The sequence below is a fragment of the Notamacropus eugenii genome, chromosome X, assembly GCF_028372415.1.
Source record: "Notamacropus eugenii isolate mMacEug1 chromosome X, mMacEug1.pri_v2, whole genome shotgun sequence".
Taxonomy (NCBI): domain Eukaryota; kingdom Metazoa; phylum Chordata; class Mammalia; order Diprotodontia; family Macropodidae; genus Notamacropus; species Notamacropus eugenii.
In genome coordinates this window covers 10,102,442-10,124,221 of record NC_092879.1, presented here as the reverse complement: position 1 = coordinate 10,124,221, position 21,780 = coordinate 10,102,442, and the positions used below count along the sequence as shown (strand labels likewise).

At 44.8% G+C, this 21,780-nt stretch overlaps 1 protein-coding gene across 16 annotated transcripts in view; it reads left to right on the top strand.

Moving 5' to 3' along the window:
* The window catches only part of FAM3A (FAM3 metabolism regulating signaling molecule A), a 35,253-nt gene that overhangs the window by 4,269 nt on the left and 9,204 nt on the right, over window positions 1-21,780 (top strand). Inside the window, exons 2-10 of one of the 16 annotated variants that reach the window (XM_072626796.1) lie at window positions 5,489-5,602; window positions 6,146-6,169; window positions 6,437-6,526; window positions 7,262-7,385; window positions 7,556-7,614; window positions 9,778-9,828; window positions 10,772-10,856; window positions 10,979-11,105; window positions 15,684-16,223. In XM_072626796.1, coding sequence (XP_072482897.1) covers window positions 5,489-5,602; window positions 6,146-6,169; window positions 6,437-6,526; window positions 7,262-7,385; window positions 7,556-7,614; window positions 9,778-9,828; window positions 10,772-10,856; window positions 10,979-11,105; window positions 15,684-15,707 — 698 coding nt within the window. In that variant the 3' untranslated portion in view covers window positions 15,708-16,223. Of the gene's footprint in view, window positions 1-5,488; window positions 5,603-6,145; window positions 6,170-6,436; window positions 6,527-6,693; window positions 6,766-7,261; window positions 7,386-7,555; window positions 7,615-9,777; window positions 9,829-10,771; window positions 10,857-10,978; window positions 11,106-11,404; window positions 12,252-15,683; window positions 16,377-21,780 lie in introns of those variants that run through there. The other 15 variants (XM_072626792.1, XM_072626787.1, XM_072626791.1 and 12 more) reach the window with 15 other exon arrangements.

Sequence of the window (21,780 nt, the reverse complement as noted above, 5' to 3'; positions counted from 1 at the left end):
CGCTTTCCTTTACATTTTAACCATAAGACAAGATAGCTCATAAGTTACTACTTTTTACTAACATAACTGTACTGGAATCTCATTCCAGCTTTAACAAAGCAAAGAGGTTGATGACTAACCTTACAGGTTGACGGATTTATGTCTTTGTTTCACAAGTTTGCCATTCTTCTCTAATTATATTCACTCTAGAAGAATGCAGTACTTCAGGATTTAAATCTCTTACATATGATAAATTAAAATATTAATTTAGCTCTTGCTTAGGCCATGGAATAAGTACAAATTCACATCAAAACAGCAAAATCTCTTCCGCTTTATAGCTCATTAAACTTTTATGAAGAAAATTAGTTGGAAACCTTTAAAATGATAAATATCTCTTTCTTCCTCCTTAAAGCAAAAATAAACCTTTGACATTAGAATTCATTTAACTATGTTGGTGTAAAGTAACACAAATTCACAAAGTATTATAACAAAACTAAATTCTTAGTTATTACAGAATTCCTAGATATTACAAAGTTCCTTAGTCAAAAAGGTGTTTGTAATGGAAAGGAGATTTAGTTTCTATATGTCAAGAATGACATATCCAATTAATTTAGCTTTATCACAATAACAATTTTTCCTTAACTATATCACTAGAAATTAAGTATATTCTGGCATTTCACATAGATAGTCCATAAACCTTCAAATTAACATATGTAAATATACGTATATTTTAGATGAAACAGTTTTGAAAATCATACCCCAATTTTTTTAAGGATTCTCATTTGCTCAATAGGAATTTTACAACACAGAAACTTTGCAGAGTTTTATAAGAACTTTAGGTTAATGCATGATCACCTTGCATAATATGTGGAAACTATAAATTTATACCACCATATATATTTTTTTGTAATAGCCAAGATTTCAAGATGAAAAATATCTGCTATCATAGTAAATATCAAATTATCTAATTTCATCACTTCCTTTTAAAAGTCCAATTCATATGCAACAAGATCCAAAGTAAAATTGCTTCGACAACATTTCTATCTCACAATGGTCTCTCAGCTTTCACAATCTAAGAGAAATTCAGAGATACTATACAATTTTAGAAATAACACAATAACATTCTCTTCTGTATAATTAGATCTGGGATGAGGGGGGTTAACATGAACCCTTGTGGCTGTTAAAAAATCCCCATTCTGAGATACTGTCTTAACTCTGGTAGGGAGTGGGGAATGCTAAGTGATCAGGATTGGGAGGGGGTGTTTTAACCAGGTGAGCTCCTGGAGCCACTTATAGTCATAGGAGTTTCTGTTCCAGTAATTTCAAATGATCAGTTCCTGAACTTTGTAATGATTAATCTTACAATCTGCAAAATCTACTAAGATGATTTTAGCTAAAGTAATCTAACTTTCCATTGTAATTGCAGGTTGGACAGACCGGAACAATAAGGAAAAGTCTTAAAGTTTTGTTTTTGTTTCCCTAGCTGCAGCCCTTAGAAGTCTCTAGCTGCCTGCATTTTAAATCTTACAGGATAACGGACTCATTCACAGCACACATGACACAGATGGAGACATACACTAACAGACAGATTGACAGCTAATGACAGGACAAATACAAACAGAGCTCACAATTAACTGTAGAGAGAGGGGGAATCAGAAACTTTTTAGAAGTCCTCATCTTGAATTGGCTATTATTATTCCAAGGAAAGAGGGTTGCAGGGGTTCAAGACCTGACAGAATAAGGGTGTATCCTGCACCCTTTGCTCAGAGCACCTCTATGGCTGTTGGAGGGGTTGGGTGTGGGTTTGGGATGGGAGTTGTTCAAAGCTCCCTTTTTGCTTCCAGGTCCTCCCCCAACTTGTGTTTCTAGTGTTTTGGCAAGCTGGGAGGCCAGCTCAGCTATAATCTGCAGGAAATCCTTAAGGGAAAGGGGGGAGGGAGGAAGCAAGGAATAGTGTAGAGGAGGAGCAGAGTTTGGAGGAGAAAAAAGGGATGGGGTTGTTGGGAAAGAGGGGAGAGTGGGCTGAAGGGAATTAGCCAGTATCAGGGGTGGTGCTGAAACAGCTTTGGGAGCTGTAAGGGAAGAGACTCATGCCTTATGTTCTCCCTTAGCCATGTCAGCAAGCCCAAGATGAAAACATTCTCACTGCTGGCTAGATGTTTTGTTGGCTTTTAAACTTAATTTGGTTTTGAGATAAAGTAACTTTGACCTGTCCAAAAGAGCCCTACCATGGCCAACATAATTTAGGCTATCTTTAGTTAATTGACACTAGTGCTAGCAATACTTGTACTAATTTTCCTAAGATGGATCGGCAAAGGAGACCTAAATAATGCAAAGTGATTTAACGGGAATTGGTCCCCACCCCAAAACTAGCTTAAAGGGAATTTGTGAACTTCAGCTAAACTAGTGGGAGTCCTTTGGAAACTGGGAGTTAAAGTTTAAGACCTCAGGAAAAATGAATCCTGAGGTGCCTAAGTCTTTTGGCTTTGGTGAGGTGGGGAGCCGTTCCATCCTAGTCCATCATTTCCAATCTGAGTCACAGCACCATAACTGTTGACCTGAAATTTTGGTTAAAAAAGGCAAATAGGCTGAATGCATTTTGTTTATTCCCTTAAAGTTAGTGGTTACATGATCATAGAGCCAGAAAAACTTCTGACTGACTGTTACAGGAATGACCAGGCTTAAGTCTGTTTTAGGACAATCCCAGGATGTCTGTGTCCCTCAGATTTATGGTCTCCATATGTGTTTAACTAGACCATGAGAAAGGAATTTCTTAATTGGATAGGTTGTAAATACAAGAAGGTAACAGAGTTGACAGTTTCAGTTGAAATGATGACCTAGGATAGCTGTGTTTTCTTGACCATTAACATACCGTATCATAGTATATGTCCACAAAATATGAAGATATGGAAAAAGTCCCATGATTCAAGATAGTGTCTCAGGTTAAGGGTCTCCTAAAGCATGCTAAGTCAGCCCCATCTGGCCTTGTGGACCTAAGAAGAGGCATTCCCTAAGTTTACTTCAGAGAACAAAGAGATTGTCAGGTCCAGGCTCTTCTTCTGATTGATTAATTCAGGCTCTGGCCCTTATTAAAGTCCAGAAATGATATTAAATATTATAAGGAAAGAGCTCCCCAAGAAATGGGTCCAAGCTAGCTAAAGGCTGAAGTTTGGAATTTGGGAGGGAAAAATGGGACAAATGCCGAATGAAGAAATCATGACAGGAATCTATTGCAAAATGCAGCTCGACAAGATCTCTACACACTTATTCAACCCCAACTGAGGTAGCTGAGACTTCTTTCAAGCTCATCCATTCATTCATCTCACAAATATTTACTAAACATTTACCTTGTGCCCCTCAGCCTCCTAACATTCATTCATGGGGGAAAGCAGCCTGTAAGAAGTATGTACAAAGAAGTTTAGAGAGGGATGCTGAGCACTAGCCACTAGGAAAATCCTAATATGATAGTCCTTGTATAGCAGTGGTACTTAAAAGAGGGAGGGAATGAGCATTTATTAAGCACCTACTGTGTGCTAGGCACTGTGCTAGGTGCTTTACAAATACTATCTTATTGGATCCTCACAGCTACCTTGGGAGGTATTATCTCCATTTTACAGATGAGGAAACTGAGGCAAACAGAGGTTAAAGGGATTTGCCCCGGGTCACCAGCTAGTAAGGTCGAATTGGAACTCAGGTCTCCCCATAGTGTCATCAGCTGCTTTTAGCTGAGCCTTGAGGAAGGCCAGGGACTTGAAGAAATAGGTGGAGGTGAGAAGGGAAGGGGAGTAACCAGCTTGGGGGCAGAAGAGAGTTGGCAACAGTAAGTCCCTGGGACTTCCAGGAGCATGCTTTAGGACCAGATCAGGGAGAACTGCTATTCACATCAGTGCTTCTGAGGTCCTCAGTCCTGAATGGAGAAGATCGTTAGGACACATTGTACCCCTGGGTAAACATGAGTTTCCCCCCCCCCCCAAATCTATGGTAGTGTCCTCTCTCAAGACCAGTGGAGGGGAGGGGGCAACACCACAGGAACTTGTCTTACATTGCAACCTGTCCCACTGACTGAAATGGAGCATGTGAGCAAGTTCAAGAAAACAAAAATGAACACCCTCAGAGTTTCTTCACAATTATCACACAATTATAATTATTTACAATCAATTATTCACATTTTCTAATTCAAACTATCATGAGTGAAGTGTCTTTCCTTTCACTCCCTCCTTCCTAAGCCCTGGAAGGTGCCTCCAAGCTTAGTGTCCACAGATTCGTGACTGGCGTGCTACTCTAGATAATTTGTAGTAAATGTTTGTGAAGTGAATGGTCATCGGGTAGTATTTGAAATGCAACAGATGCCTAAATTGGGCCACAAAAGAGATCCTGACAGCCTGGGGAAAGTGTGCTAGTCGAATAAGATGAAATTTGGGGGGTAATTTCTGCTGTCACATCATTTTTGTTTGCCAATGTACTACCTACCTCTCTTGCTCTCCCTTCTGAAGAGAGCCATCCCTTGTAACAAGAATGAAAAAGAGAAGGGGAAGAAGAAATTCAGTAAACTGAGCTATGCCTCAGCTGAGCCTGACAGTATGAGCTATGTCCCCCACCTGTAATCCCCCCACTGTTGTGCAGGGAAGGGAAGAGAGAGGGAGGTGTTTCTCATTTCTCCTTGGGACCAAGCTTGATAATTAGACTTATGTGGCACTTTTGATTTTGTCTTGTATTATTGGCCCTGTGTGTGTCTGTGTGTGTGTGTGTGTGTGTGTGTGTGTTTCTGCTTGAGTAAGATGAAATCTCTTAAGGATGATATTAAGTCCCACATTTAGGTTCAAAAATCCAGTTCAGAATGTGGGAGGTATGGTAAAAAAAAAAAAATCATTTGTGTGGCTAAAGGCAGGTCTGGGTGTGTCAGTTAGGTTGGCAGGAAATATGATAGCCCCCAAAAGCAATATGCTCATGGTTCTCCATGACAGACGGATGGTGGCTGGAGGGAGGCAATGATCCCTCAACTCTGACCGTGTCTGGAGTTCTGTGTTCACCTCTAATCATAACACTTCCAAAAAGATACAAAGAAAGGGAAGCAGTTAGGATGCCAAAGGGACTGAGGTTTAGGCTGTCCAAGCCCAGATACAATGGAGAAATTAGAGATGTTTAACCTGAAGAAAAGGAAAGGGGATAGGATCTATGTCTTCCAGGATCTGAGATGGCAAAGAGATTAGCCTTGTTCTGCCTGACTCCCAAAAGCAGACCTGAGGGTGGGGGTTGTGGGGAGGGTACAGAAAGGCAGATTTTTGCTTAATATAAAGAGAACTTTGTGTGGGAGTCTGAAAGCGAAAGGATTTGCCTGAGGAGATAATGATTTCTGCCCATCTTGAAGTCTTCAAGCTGAGACTGAGCACTGGTTGAATGTTCTGGTTTGGGTTGACCTTGAGGACTTTGGAGCTCATGTCATTGTGTTACTGCCCTGGCCCTAGGGTCTTCCTTCTGCCCCTGAGCAGCTCTCTTTGGATCTCTCCAGGCCCCCTGCGCATTGTGGTGCTCATCTTCACTGCTGGTCTCACCTGGATCATGGGCAGCATTCTCCTGGGGACACATGGGAGTGGCTTCTCTCGGCTACAGCAGCTCTTCAGTAGTGAGTATATCCCCTTCCTACACCCTTGAACCCTTCCCTTTCCCCTGGGCTCTGCTTAGGTAGCTCATTTAAGCCCTGCCCCTTAGCCAGGAGTGCAAATGAGGCCCTCTGCATCCTTCCCCGCCCCCCCCCCCTTCCCTGAATATCCAGCTGTAAGCCAAAGATTTTCCCCTTGGACACTTTGTAATGCCTACCTCTCTGGGCAACTTGCTAAGACTGAGTTGAACAGAAACTGTTGACTGGCATTAGTAGAGAGCATTTTGGGGGAGTTCCTTATATCACTGAAGTCCCAGGACTAGTCCCTATTCCCAGTCCAACAGGACCTAGCCAACTGACTAAGCAAGTCATTTCGAATGTGTCTCAAATAAGAGTAATAAGGCTTTGCCCAAGGACCCGAGGAAAAATGTATGAGGCAGTGTATCTTGTATTTAGCCTCCATGAGGAGATGGGGAGGGGGAGCCATGCTGGCTCCTCAACAGGTAGGGGGGAGGGCCCACTCCTATTTGGGGTGACACTGCTCCCTCTCTGTCCTCCCTTCTGCAGGTCCTGAGAATGCAGTGACAACAGGTAGGTATGTGGCCCCTTCCCTGAATTCCTTCTCCTCTTGTGATGCATGGTGGTGATAGTGCAGAGTCCCTACGCAGTCTTCTCTCATGTGCCCCAGAAATGCCCCCCTCTGCCCCAGTGGGCTTATTTAATGAATGGCTAGAAAGGGAGGGAGGAAATTGCTCTCACTTTCTTTTCTCAGACCCTGGGGGCTCTTTGAATTGGTCTTTTTTGGTGTGCTGATCTGTGAGAAGCCATGGTTCTCTTTTCTCTTGCACCCCTAAATAGGCATCTTGTCCTTTCCTGATCCAGAGGCATCAAGGGCAGAGCTGAGAGGTGTTCTGGGAGTCCGCTTGTCACATGCCCTAGGATTTGGGGGTGGGGCAGAATAGATGTGCCTGCCCTTTTCTGCTTGTGCCCTGTGGCCCCTGCTGCCAGTCATTACTTGCCTTTAGCGCTATCCCAACCGTTTCACAGACTGTCCCATCCTGTCCTCTCTGTTGCCGTCCCTACTTCCCCCTTCCCCGTTTCTCTTCTCCTGTCAGTAGCAGAAAGGGCCTTCTCCCTGTGGTCTGTCCAGCCCAGCCCTGAGGCCAGCCGCCCTGCCAGGCATGACAGTGAGTGTGTCTGCATGAGTTTGATGGGGCACAGAGAAATCTTCGACCTCCTCCAGCAAGCCCAGTCAGGGGTGGGGGCAGAGGGGCAGGGATGTGGGAGGCTCTTTCATCTAGCTGTGCTCACCTCATCAGAAGTAGCTGGCCAGTTGCCAAGGGACTTTGGGCAGGGAATCAGTCAGCACCCTTTTCCTCTCAGTGCCCTGCCCAGGTCCAGCCCCTCCCCCTCCTCCTTCCCCACTATTCCCTTTTCTGCCTATCTTTCATTCCCCTAGTCTCCTGGCCTGCCTGCTGCCTTCCTCATTCCATGTCCTTCCTGTGTTTGGGGGTTCTCTTTTTATGCTGGCATTCTCTCTTTCCTGATCCCTCTGCTTTCCTGCTCCTGCTAACACCTGCCATGGATCCTGGCCCTGTTGAGACTGGGGCAGCTGAGTAAGCATCTCTGCTCCTTGTCCCTGAGCCCTGTAGTTGACCACACTGCACCACTGTCTCTGCTCAGAGCCCCGGGCCAGGAAGTATAAGTGTGGCCTGCCCCAGCCATGTCCTGAACAGCACCTGGCCTTCCGTGTGGTCAGTGGGGCCGCCAATGTCATCGGACCCAAGATATGCCTCGAGGATAAGATGTGAGAAAATTGAGGGACAGGTCACCAGGGTGGTGGGAAGAAGGGGGTGGAGTGATGGATGAGAGGGAGAATCTCTCCCCAGAGTGGGGAGAATCGAGGTACAAAGAGAGGAATAGGTTTTCTCTCTCTCCCTATTTCCCCATCACAAGTGTTACTGTTCTGTTCCCCAGGCTGATGAGCAGCGTAAAGGACAATGTTGGACGGGGGCTGAACATTGCCCTGGTAAATGGTGAGTCCATAGCCCACTCCATTCTGGACTTGGCAGGCTCTGGGAGCAGATCCTGTACATGGACCTAGAAAGAGAGAATGAGAAAGGAGTTCCTACCCCATCTCCTATGGAAGAGCAAGAGCCCCCAAATAATTTGCTTTCCATATTCTCCTGTCTAAGGCATACCCTCGCTGCCCCTAAGTGCTACTTCATGTGTCTCATTTGGGCCATTGCCTCTGACACAGTTACAGTTGGGAGGGTTTCTCTTAAAATCTCTCTAGCTCTTGCACTCTTCCTGGACAGCCTTGGAATGTTGTTGTCTGGCTTGTTTTGCTGCTTCTCCACTGGGCCCTCAGTGATCCTTTCAGTGCTCTGGGCTAACAAGACATTGGTTGTGGGACAAATCCAGAACAAATTAGGTCCCATCTTCCCTTGGGATCTGCATAGTACATGTGATTCTCAGGCCCTTGCTGGGCCAATCCTTCCCCTTTGGGGACTATGACTCATAAGCCTGTCTTAATACCAGATGAGGCTGGGATTTCTCTGTTTCCTCTCCATCCTCATCTCATCAAAGCTCTGAAGCCCTTTCCTTTCTCCCCTCTCAGGAATGGCTTGCCTGGTCCTCATGCCCTTTCTCCTTGACAACCTAGTACAGCCCTCTCCTTGGTTCCCAAGAAATGAGGATGAGGGCTGAAGGTGCAGTCTTCAAAGCCTGGTCATCACAGTGTAAACTAGAAAATAGACCTTGACAGGGTGTCAACCAAAAGATTGGATTGGGGTAGGGACCCACCCTAACAAATAATTCCAGTAGTGAGAATTGAGGCAGAGTTGCTGTAGGGGAGATGCTCTGAGCAGCCCCTCCCAGCTGGCATGGTTCTAACCTTGCAGGACCATGGAGGATGAGCGGAGTCCCTCTAGACCTTGCTGCCTCCTTGCCTTTCCAATTTGCTTGTAGCCTGTTGTTTGGTTCTTGGATTCCATGAAAAAGTCTGGGATTCATTTCTCTTTCCTGCCACTGACATAGTTCAGTCATCATTTAGCATTTATTAAGCCCCTACTATGTGCCAGGCATTGGGCCTCACTAGGTATTGTTGTGGTTTGTCCTTCATTCTCAAAGAGGACCTTGACATCAGGAAGGTGATGCCATGACTTACAAGTGAATTGGATTTAAGTGAGGCAGCGCTGTGCAAGGTCACCAGCTTCACTTTCTCTTCCCAGGCCTTCTAGGTCCAGTGGTGGGATACAGATCAGGACAATTGAGGTGGCCCCCTAAACTAGGGATACAAAGAAAGGTACTGTCCTGCCCTCGAGGAGCTCCCAGTCTAATAGGTGCAGAAACAAGGAAATTACTGAATTTATTCATTCACTTACTAGACTAAGCTCCATTAGGAGAAGGGAGAGACTGCCCTACAGTCTGCACAAAGTAGATGTTTCATAAAATGAGTTTGATTGAATTCTCATAAGTGCCAATTGGCATCAGGCCTTCAAGTTTCCCTGTGCTGAGAGGGGGAGTCCTCTCCCAGCTAACTCCTCGGCTAGTGGGCTTGGACGTGAATGATCTTGACTATAAGGCAGAATGGGATCTGGGAGCCAGTCAACTGCAAGGATGAGGAGGTTCTTGAATGCCAAGGCATCAGAGATGACTTTTGAGCTTAGCTTTTAGGAATGCAGAGGACCTGGTTTGAAGGGAAAAGGGGATTGTCTAGAGAGTTCAAGGCCAGGGACAGGGGAGAAGGTTCTAGAATCTTCTCTGAGGGCTGTCCCTGGACCATGCTGTATCAGCGTCCTAGTAAAAAATACCTTTGGCCCATGCCAGCTTCCATTTGGCCCTGGTGATTAGCAGTTCTTTAGCTGTATTGGCTCTGGATTGCCAAGAGAGCTTTGATCACTGTCTTCGACAGTCCTGGCTGTCCCTTCTTTCTACTTCCCCCAGTGTCCACGGTAAAGATTTGTTTCTCACAAGTGTTTGCTGCTGAGCCCTCCCGAGAGAGGTCTAAAACCTGGACCCCACATCTTCTGAAGGCTCGTTAGCTCTTAGTCTTAGCCTTAGCCATTTCAGCTTGACCTTGGCAGTCCCTTGAGCCCTTTGGCCACAGGTTACTTCCCCTTGGAGGAGACCAGGATGTGTTTGTGGACACCCTCAGGGGGGTCCTGTGCCCTAACCCTGCCACCTTCCCATTGCAGGAGTGAATGGGGAACTCCTTGAGGCCAGATCCTTTGACATGTGGGCTGGAGGTGAGTGAGACCAGAGCAAGTGAGGCCAGCCCTGGGTCCTTCCCAGCCCTCACTTCCATAGCTCTGCCCATCCTTCCCTTGGAGGGGAGACTGCCTCACACTGTCTCTTTGTCTTTCCTTTTGGATTCCTCAGACTTAAGGACAGCCAGTTCTTGAAAATACATTTTGCTGATGCCTTTATTTTTTTACGTCACAGTAGTTTTTACATTTACATTTTAGTTTATACATCACAGTAATTTCTAGAAAAGTCCCCTCTCCCCCTCTTTGCAATTGAAATCCTCCTTTGTCTTGTGACACATAAAAGCAGTTAAGCAACGACCCAATGACTGTCATCTGACAGTATAGACAACATTCTGCTCTGATTGTCCCCATCTTCTGCAAAGAGAAGGGACATGGGCGTGATTGTATGTTCTCTGGAAGCAATTAGTGCGTTTTTCACTTGCTCAGAGCTCAGTTTCCTGAGATCTTTGATCCATTCGTCTGGTATTTGAGCATTCTTTTGGCTCTGTACACTTCTTTCGGTCAGCTCATACAAATCTCAGAAGGATCATCTCTTGCTGCCGAAGGGGCCGTTGAATTTAGGTACCATGACATTTCTGTTTCTCTGCTACCATAAAAGTGCCTTTGTGATAGCAACGTGTACGTATGGGGCCTGTGTCTCTGGCATCCCAGTGCACATGCAGAACAATGGGACGGGACGGCAAAAGGGGTGAGCAGTCATGTCCCTCTGGTAGGAAGATTCCCTGAGGGAGCTTCTGGAGAGTGGGAGCACCAAGAAGGTCCCAGGGGCCTGGCCTTTGCCACCTGCTCTGGTCTTGGGTTCATCCAAATGTCACTTCCTTAGCCTCTCCAGTAGGAAGGCTCCACTAGGTGGCCTCCAGGGTCCCCTGAGCCAGACCTCAGCTATTATCTTGCATGGATCTCTGCTGTCCTCCCTTTCTAGATGTCAATGATTTGCTGAAGTTCATCCGGCCACTCCATGAAGGGACACTGGTGTTTGTGGCTTCCTATGATGACCCAGCCACCAAGTAAGACGCTTCTGATCCGAGCTCTTGATTCCACCTCTCCGTCCCTGTTTCCCTTCCTTGTGGCCTGGTTCCCTGTCTCCACCCCACCCCACACCCCAGATTCCTTTCTTTTTCTGCTACAGGATGAATGATGAAACCAGGAAAATCTTCAGTGAGCTGGGCAGTACAAATGCTAAGGAACTGGCCTTCCGGGACAGCTGGGTATTTGTTGGTGCCAAAGGAGTTCAGGACAAGAGCCCCTTTGAGCAGGTCTGTAAGGGCCTCCCTACCCCCTTCCAGAATGCCCCTAGGTGGGGAAAGGTAGACAATGCTATCTTTCACTTTGGTTCACCCTTTGGGCCAGGGGGCCTGCCCCATTGTAGACAGAGTCTAGACCCAAGGGAATGGATTCCCCCTCCTCCTCCACTCCTCCACCCCCCATAGAAAGTAGGCCAAAGTGAAGACCATTTTACAGAAGAGGAAACAGGCTCAGAGTGGGTAACAAGTTGCTGCTCATGAGCAATGGCCGTCCAAGAGCCTTTGGCTACTGAATCGCCCCCTGGCCGCAGGGTGCCCTGCGCCTTCCTGCCCCATCATTCTCTTTCCTCTTGGCCGCCCCACAGCACGTGAAAAACAGCAAGAGCACCAACAAATATGAGGGCTGGCCAGAGGCACTGGAGCTCGAAGGCTGCATCCCTCAGCGCACGATGGGCACCCAGTGACTCTTGGGCCTCCCCTCTCTCTTCCCTCCTTACCTCACAGCAGGCCTGGCCTGGGAGTTGCCCAGGTTGGCCGTCTGTTCAGGCCCTCCCTGGATCGATTGCCCTCTAGAGAAAGCCACCTGAATGAGGGGAGAGAGGCTGGTGCTGAGATGGGAGTGGAGGCCCACCTGGCGCCTGTTTCCCTGAGCTGGCGCAGTTCTCAGGCCCCTTCTCCGAGTGCCTTACTCCTTCCAGGAATCCTTTCTTGCACTTTTTTCCGGATCACTCCAGCTCTCTTGGAAACTGAATGTAACAGGTGGTGGGATAGTTCAGCCCCAGTGGGAGGGGACCCTTCCTTCAGTCTGTCACACTCCCCCCAACCCCATACATGCATATACCATGGTATAGCCGAATCGGACTCCTAATGTGTCCAAGGCTCTCCCTCCCCTTCCTGTCTTCTCCCCAACTCATCCCTTGCTTTAGGTCTGTTGATAGACCTCTTGCCCACTCTGCCCTGCTTCCCAAAGTCCATTGCTTCCTTATGGGCAGGGCTCTACTACCTGGTCTAGCAGGGCTTGACTTTGGGGTGGACACACAAGAGCTCTTCCCCACCCCATCTGGTCCTCTCACTTCCTCTTAGATGCAGAATTAAAGATATATGCAATCCTTCATAGTTAACTCAGAATTACCTTTAATAAACTGAATTCTTAGTTGATGCCTGGGGCTGCTTCATATGCTAGGTAAGCAGATACTCAAAGAGCCTTCAGGGGTCCAGTGCGGCACCAAGGAAGGAGAGCAGGGATAGTTTCACCTTCAAGAAATTTCCCTCTGAGGGGAAATAAACAGAGAATTTTGACCTTGGCAAGCATTTCATCTGATAGGGTGGAAGAGCCCTGGTCCCCTAGGTCCCCCAAGAGTTCTTTATCAATGAGAAGATCACTCCATTTGAGAGGAGCACTTGGTCAGATGAGCAAAAATGGAGATTATCCTCAAGAAGCCACCCTCAGCCTGTATATGGCTTCAAACAGAGCCTATCCATTGGCCAAGGTATTCGGGGATTGCTAGTCGTTGCTTCCAACTGCAGAGATTCTCTTTCGAATGTTGGACTTGTACTGTCTTGGAGGCTGGGAGCCTCTTCCTCACTGCAGCTATGAGCAGGATTTAAATATAATCTAAGGGTTCAGGCCCCTGTTTTTCCCTGCAATTCACACCAAGAATTCAGAAGCTTTAGTTTTTAACGAAGCTACGTACGTGACAGTAATTCCCCTTCTACCTCTTTCTGGTCTTTTTCATGTAAATGACATGCATTTTATCCCAGGTTTGTGCCAAGTCACAAGTAGGTCCCTACTGCCCCATCAAACCAAGTTCACAAGTCACAAACAGGTCTAGACTAACATTCTCTGTGATAACTGTATACATCTCAGGTACCCTGAACCTGATGCCATCCCGTGCTGCCTGTTCCCTTGGCCTCAGCTAGCATAGTGCCATCTGGTTATATGAGTGGTATCCTTGCCTGGCATTCAGCTAATTTCCTAGTCAATGGCAGAATTGTGAGCATTCTGTGGCACTCACTTCTACTTCTGCCCCCTACATGAGCTGACACCTACTTACAGATATAAGAATGAGGCCATGGAAGACCAAGTTGGATGGTACCAGCTTCATCTCTTGGGGGATCAGGATCTATAACTGACCTATTTCCTTGGGCCCTTCACAGCCAAGTATATTGTCAGGAGAAGTTCTGTTTTACTTGCTCTTCTCTAAGCAGAGCTCAGGGACCCCCAATCTTTAAGGGGGAAAAAAGTGACTTTTCAGTCAACAAGCATTAAGTGCCCACCATGTGCCAGACACTGAAGATATAAATTGAAAAGTGAGATGGTCTCCACCCCTGCCCCAAAAGAAATTCTGTTCTCCTGGGAGGGTATGTCACAGTTACTGTTATAAATTAGCAAATACAAAGGGATGGGGGGAGGAGGAAGATCTCTTGGAGGAGGTGACAATTGAGCAGATGGATTTAGAAGTGAATTCTACCAAACATTTAAAGAACTATTCCAGTACTATATAAACTATTTGAAGAGAGTAGGTAAAGAATGAATGCTACTAAATTTCTTCTATGACAAAAATGGTTTTGAAACCTAAACCAGAGAGAGTAAAAACAGAAAACTATAGGCTAGTGTCCCTAATGAATATTGATATAAATGTTTTAAATAAAATGCTAGCAAGGAGATGACAAAAATGTTACCACAAAGATCATATTCTATGACAAAGTGGGATTTATTGTAGGGATAAAGGACTGGTTCAATATTAGGAAAGCTATAAGCATAATTGACTATCAAGAAAAATTACATGATTATCTGAATTGTGCAGAAAAAGCTTTTGGCAAAATACAACACCCATTCCTGTTACAATACTAGAAAGCATAAGAATAAATAGAACTTTACTTAAAATGAAAACTAGCATTTATCTAAAACCAAGGACCAGTTACAATCTCTGTAATAAGGATAACCTGGAAGCCTTCCCGGTAAGATCAGGGGTGAACCAAGGATATCCATGGTCACCACTACTATTCAATGTTGTGTTAGAAATGCTAGCTACAGCAATAAAACAAAAAAAAAAAAATAGAAGAAATAAGAATTGGCAATGAGGAAACAACTATCACTCTTTGCAGATGATATGATGATATACTTGGAGAACCCTAGAGAATCAATTAAAAATTAATTGAAGCAACTTTAACAAAGTTGCAAGATACAAAAAGAACCCACATAGATCATTAACATTTTTCTGTAAGGAAATTCTATTTAAAATAACTACCGACAATATAAACTACTTGGGAGTCTACCTGCCAAGACAAAACCCAGGAGTTATAGAAACACAACACAAATAAAGACATCTAAACAATTGGAGAAATACTGTTCAGGTAGGCTAAGTGAATATATGACAGATTATTTTACCTGTTCAGTGTCATGCCAGTGAAACTACCCAAGAATTATTTCGTAGAGCTAGAAAAGATAATAAACCATCTGGAAGAACAAAAGGTCAAGGATATCAAGGGAATCAGTGGGAAAAAAAATATGGAGGAAGGTGACTTCCCAGTACCAGATTTCAAACAAAGCAGTAATCATGAAAACAATTGGGTACTGGGCTAAGAAATAGAGTAGTGGATCAGTGGGATAGATTAGGTACACAATACAGAGGTGTAAATTACCACAGTAATCCAGTGTTTGATAAACTCAAAGATCCAACCTTTTGGAACAAAAACTCACTAGTGGACAAAAACGCTGGGAAAACTAGAAAGCAGTTTGGTAGAAACTGGGCATAGACCAACATCTTACACCGTATACCAAGATAAGGTCAAAGTGGATAAATGATCTAGACGTAAAGGGTGAGAACATGAGTAAATAAGGGTAACGTACCCGTCAGATCTGTAGATAAGGGAAGAGTTTATGACAAAGCAAGAAGAGAGGATTACAGGAAGTAAATAATTTTTGACTACATGAAATTGAAAAGGCTTTTGCATAAGCAATACTAATGCAGCCAAAGTTGGATGGGAAACAGGGGTGAGGGAGTGTGGGGGAGATTTTTATAGTAAAATTTTTCTGATAAAGGCCTCATTTCTCAGATAGGGAACTGAACCAAATCTATAAAAACAGGAGCCATTCCCCAATTGATAAATGGTCAAATGATATGAACAGGCAATTTTCAGGGGAAATCAAAGCTATTTATAGTCCTATAAGAATGCTCTATGTCACTATTGATTAGAGAAATACAAATTAAAAAACTCCAAGATACCACCTCACACCTTTAAGATTGGCTAACGTGACAGTGAAGGAAAAGGACAAATCCTGGAGGGGATGTGCAAAAATGGGGCACTAATGCATTATTGGTGGAGTAGTGAACTAGCCTAACCATTCTGGAGAATAATTTGGAACTATGCTCCAGGAGCAATCAAACTGCATACCCCTTCCACCCAGCAATACCAGTACTAGGTCTGTGTCCCAAAGAGATCAAAGAAAAGGGAAAATGACCTATCTGTACAAAAAAATATTTTTTGTTTGTTTAGTTGTTTTTCTGGTTGTGTCCCACCCTTCATGACCCCATTTGGAGTTTTCTTGACAAAGATACTGGAGTGATTTGCCATTTCCCTCTCCAGCTCATTTTACAGATGAGGAACTGAGGCAAACAGGGTTAAGTGACTTGCCCAGGAGCTAGTGAGTATCAGTCTTTCAGACTCCAGGCCCAGTGCTCTATCCACTGCACCAATTTATAGCAGCTCTTTTTGTGGTGCCAAAGAATTGGAAATCAAGGGGATACCCATCAATTGGGGAATGACCAAACAAGTTGTGGTGGAACTATAATGGAATATTAATGGAATATTATTGTGCTCCAAGAAATGACAAGCAGAATGGTCTCAGAAAAACTTGGGAAGACTTATATGTACTGATGCCAAGTGAAGTGAGCAGAACCAGGATAACAGTGTATACAGTTGTAGTAATATTATAATGATGATCAACTGTGAAAGACTTAGCTATTCTGATCAAGACAATTCCAAAGAACCAATGATGAAAAATGCTATCCTCCTTCAGAGAGAGAATTAATGAACTCAGAATGAAGATTTAAGCATGCTTTTTTTCACTTTATTTTTCTTGCTTTTTTCTAACATGGCTACTATATAAATACATTTTGCATGACATCACACGTATAATTTATATTTTATTTCTTACCTTCTGAATGGGTGGGAGGGAGTGATGGGGGAGGGATAAAATTGGGAACTCGAAATTTTTAAAACAGTGTTAAAAAAACATTAAGAAAACAAAAATTAAAACTTAAATATGACACTATTGACAATGATTATCTTTCTAAAAGGTTCCTTTAATGATTAACAGACTCCCCACTCCATCCTATTCTTCCCATCTCTGTGATTCCAAACCCCCATAGGTCATCGTTCCAACACCAGTCCCCACCCCTGCTGCCCAATTCCTTATTCCCTTTCCCTTCAACTCACTCCACACTCTCCCCTTCCCCCCCCCAATGTCCTACCCCTAAGCTACCTCCCCTTTCCACTGTGCCCTCTGAGATGATCATTCCATAGGCAACAAACTTGCTTTCCTCATAAATGTTTTCCTTTCCAACTCCTTCCGTATCAGGCTCTCATTGAGGCCTGACTTTGATTGAATCCTAATAATACAACCACCCTGGCCACCTCTTCCAACACTGGACACACTTTCATTCATTCTTCTTGATTTATTGTTCAAGGTGGGGAAATTGAAATTCCCCATCGTCACTTTCAGGTTCTCACTTTCCCACCATCACTCAGTAGCTTTTCCTCCTTTGAGGTTCACTAAATTCACATCTATCAGCCAATCAAAATCCTTGTAGCTGTGGTCAGCAGACCTCCAGGACCCTCCTCTCTTTTCTATATGAGTTAAGTACTTTTCTCTCCTTCCCAACTTCTGCCCTCATACTAGAGGACTTCAACACACACACACACATACATATACATGTATATTATATATAATATATGTGTGTATACATGTATATGTATGCATGCGTGTAAATCTATAACCTTACAGTTCCTCATCCTACTCTCTTCCCATGACATACTGTTTCACTCCACCTCAGTCACACACAAAGATGGTCATACTCTTGATCACTACGTCCCAAGCCTACCAATACACTACTTCCATGTTCAGGAAGTTAAAAATGTGCTTATTTGATCACAGTCTATTAGCTTTCCATCTCTCCTTCTGCCTTCCAATAGCAGGTCCTGCTCTCATTCTACACCATGCCCTCCAATCACTTGACCCTTCAGTTCTCTCCCAGGCCATCTACACTAGCTACACTCTCTACTTTGATCCATTGGTGAACCAGTTCAACTCTACACTGACTTCTTCTCTTGGATCCCTGCCCCCTCATCATATCATTAATTGTATCCTGTCAAGCTTCAATCTTGGATCCCTGCTACCATATGTCACCTTTGCTACTACACATGTGCTGCTGAATGAAGGTGTAGAAATTCACACAACCATTCTGATTGGGTTCACTACAAATTTATGTTACCTGGGCCCTCACTGCTGCTAGGCAATCCTACTGTACCTGTCCCATCAACTCACTCTCCATAGCAGTTCTTTCAAACTTTCTCATCCCTCCTTAAACCTTCCATGGCTCCCCTGCCCCACCTTCTCAGCTGAGATCTTTGCCGCATATACCTTCTCATACATTCCTTCCTCCCTGGCATTTACTCTTCTATCCAGTGATACTGGCCTCCTGACTGTTCCATGAACAAATCCCTCCATCTCTGGCTCTGGGCATTTAGTATGGCTGTCTACCGTGGCTAGAATACTCTCCCTCCTCCGCCCTGCATGCTGACCTCCCTGGCTTCCTTTAAGTCCCAACTGAAACTCCACCTGGGCCATCTCCAGTTATCCTGATGACTCTCAGGCCACTGGACCCAGATGGCTCAGCAGGAGAAAGTGAGGCTGGTGACCTTGCAGAGACCTCCCTCACTGAAATCAAAGTCGAGTGCAAGTCATATCATCATCTTGATGTCATGGTCCTCTTTGAGAATGAAGGACAAACATAACAGCAATCTGGCTTCTTAACCTCTTACAGTCTGACTTCTGACATCATTATGCTACCAAAACTGTTATCTCTAAAGTTGCCAAATCCAGCGGCCTTTTCTCAATTCCCATTCTCTTAGACCTCTCTGCAGCTTTGGATACTGCAAATCACTCTCTCCTCCTTCATACTTTCTTGTTGCTAGATTTTTTGGGACACCACTCACTCTTTTGCTGTTTCTCCACCTACCTAACTGCTCCTTCTCTGTCTCCTTTGATGGATCCTCCTCCAGATCATGCCTGTTAATTTGAGTGTCCCTCAGTTCTTCTTCTATTACTACATCACTTCCTCTATTACTACATCATCAGCTTTCATGGATTTAACTATCATCTCCATGCTGATGATTCTCAAATCTACCTTTACTCCTTTGCTAACCAATCTCATGTCTCCAACTGCTATTCAGACATCTCAAACTGGATTTCCAGTAGACATCTTAAGCTCAAAATGTCCAAAATAGAACTCTTTTATCATTCCCCCTAAACCTTCCTCCTTTCTACTTTCCCTGTTATTATAGAAGACAACACCATCTTCCCAGACCCCCAGGTTGCTAACCTGGGAGTCATTTTGAACTCCTCATTCTCTCACCCCCCCTAGATCCAAGCTGGTGCTAAGGCCTGTAAATTTCCCCTGACACTGCCATCCCCCTGATGAAGGCTTTTTTCAGCTCATACCTGGACTATTACAGTAGCCTTCAGGTGGGTTTTCCTGCCTCAAGTCTCCCCACTCTAGTCCACTCTCCATTTGACCAGTAAAGTGATTTTCCTAAGGAACAAGTCCAATCATGTCACACACACACACACACACACACACACACACACACACACACACACACACACACACACACTCAATAAATTCTAGTAATTCCCTATTGCCTCCAGGATCGTATACAGAATGCTCTGTTTGGAATTCAAAGCCCTTCCTAACCCAGCCCCCTCCTACCTTTCCAGTCTTCTTACATCTTACTCTTAACCACACACCCTTGGACCCAGTGACACCAGCCTCCCAGCTGTTTCACAAACAAGACCTTTCTTCTTTCATCTCTGGGCATTTTCTCTGGGTATTCTCCATGCCTGGAACACTCTCCCTCCTTTGTTCCCACCACTGACCTCCCTGACTTCCTTCAAGTTCCAACTAAAATCCCACCTCCTCCAGGAAACCTTCCCCAACCCCTCTCCATTCCAGGGCCTTCTCTCTTTTCCTTATCTCCTTTTTAACCTGTATCTGGCTTGTTTTGTATATGTTTATTTACATGTTGTCTCCTCTTTCTATTGTAAGCCCCTTGAGGTGAAGGACTGTCTTGCCTCTTTCTGTATCCCCAGAATTTAGCACAGTCCCTGGCACTTAAGACATGTTTGTTCACTGACTTACACTATTGGTTTAGCCAATGTCTAAGAGCACCTACTCCTTCCCCCAATTCTTTGCCACTACATAAGTTGATATAAATATTATGGCATATATAGGGACTTTCTGTCTTTGATCTCCTCAGAGCCTATATCTGGCAGTGGGACCTCCGAGTGGCTACCTATACTTCTGAAATATTACAAAGAAAATGATCACTTGGCCTGGATTTCTCTTTCTCCCTCTCTTCCCTTGCATAATTGGAGTTGAGAAATTTGGATGATTCTCTGTTAGTGTGCTAGAAGAGTAGCAAATAAGGTTCCTTTTATGCATGGACTTGTTACAAGGAGCTCTTCTTGCAAGGGGCTCCCCTTGCACGTGGTGACCTGATCACCTTGTTATACACTTGGGGATAACCTGCCTTGAGAATCTCCTTTGCCTGCTTCCTCGGCACATGGCTGTGTTTTTAACTCCATCTAAGAACATGCTATAATCCATATTGGGAGCTAGACATTTTGTCTCGTTCACACTCTTGGTACAAAAGCTTGTATTTGTTGGGCACTCTGCTCCAGGGTTTCTAAACCTGGGCTCCATGGGCTACAGTCTTCAGGTCTTGGGCAACTTGGATCCCCTTACACCTTGAATTTGGGTGGTGATGGTGATTTCCAGGTCCTCCAGTTGTTGTTCACTTCCCAACCACCCCTCTCCAGGAGAAATTCATTTTGGGATAATCTGAAAGCTACTGAATGACTCTCAGCATGCCCTTGGAGAAGACAGTGGACATGGTTGGGGCCCTTTGGTACAAGGCAATGGAGGAGGTACTTGAAAGGACAGGGTTTGATTTTCCCTAAGAGCCCAAGAACAATTTCAGAATTTGGTAGATAGGCAAACGCACTCCAGTTATGAGGTTGGAGGGGTTTCATCTGCTTCAAATATTTAAAAGGAGACACTTTCCACTCTTACTCTAGAACTGTGAATGGTATATGTCTCTGTCTCTCTCTGTCTCTGTCTTTCTATCTTTCTCTCTGTTTTCTGCCTCTGTATCTCTGTCTCTCTACCTTTCTGTCTGTTTCTCTTTCTGTCTTTCTTTGTTCTCTCTCTGTTTCTCTTTGTGTTTTGTCTGTTTCTGTATCTCTGTTGCTCTCTTTCTGTCTCTCTGTCTCTGTCTCTCTGTCTCTGTCTCTCTGCCTTCTTTTCCCTTCTCATACCACACCCCCCCACCCCAGACTTCCACCACGGCTTGGATTCTGGGCCTCTGCAGAGCCTAGGTGCCCTCCTGTACCTTGGCCAAAATGGCTACCATTTTCCCATAACAGACAGAGAACAAGTTCTGGCCATTACTCCTGACTTTGTCACTGTGGCAATGACAGCTTGGCCTGCAGCACTGGCAGTGGGTAGCATCCCCAGCACCAGATGGTAGTGCCCAATCTGGTATAGGAAGACCATGGCAGCACCTGTGGTTGTGTTCAGCCTAGTACAGGGTGAAGCCTTCAGGCTCTGGCATATGGGGTGTCAACCTGAAGGTTTGGTGAAAGAGGCAAACAGGCTAGATGATACGTAAATCCATATTGTTTATTCCCTTAAAGCTAGCCAGAGCTAGCAAACTTGTACATACAAGGAGCCAAAATATAAGTTCTGACTGATAAAAGAATAACAACGCTTTTATATGTTTTAGGACAATCTCAGGATGTCGATGTCCCTCAGATCTATGGTTTTCATATGTGTTTAACTATACCATGAGAAAGGAAGTTTCTTAGTTGAGTAAGTTGTAAATACAAATTCACAAGACAACAATGTCAGTTTGAAATTAAGATCCCAGGATATCTGAGCTTCTCCAATTAGCATATGCCTCTGGGATACTAAGATAAAAAGAATCCCACCAGTCTGGTTGCAGGCATCCTGTCATAAACAGGTCTTTGAAGTTGCTGACACAGGAAAGGGCATTTTAGTCTGATTGATTAGTTCAAGCTTTGGCCCTTATTGGGGGCCAAATCATCTGAAATGATTTTCAGGGGGTAGCACTCAGCCTGGCGTAGGAGAGCAGCAATAAGGTCCTGGGATAGGGGGAGGCAGAACTCCTGTCCTAATACAGGGACAGTGACAGCTGTAGTGACTAGCAGGTGCCAGCATGGGGGTCATTGCTTAGGTCCCGACTCAGTGGGGTAGAGTCAATCCCCAGAGGCTTCATTGCCTATGGCTGCAACCCCGGCAGAGTTCTTGCCCTGGAGCAGAGGGATATTGTTAGACCCTAGAATAGGGAGCTGCAAGTAGCCCCAGCAACAGCAGAGCAACCA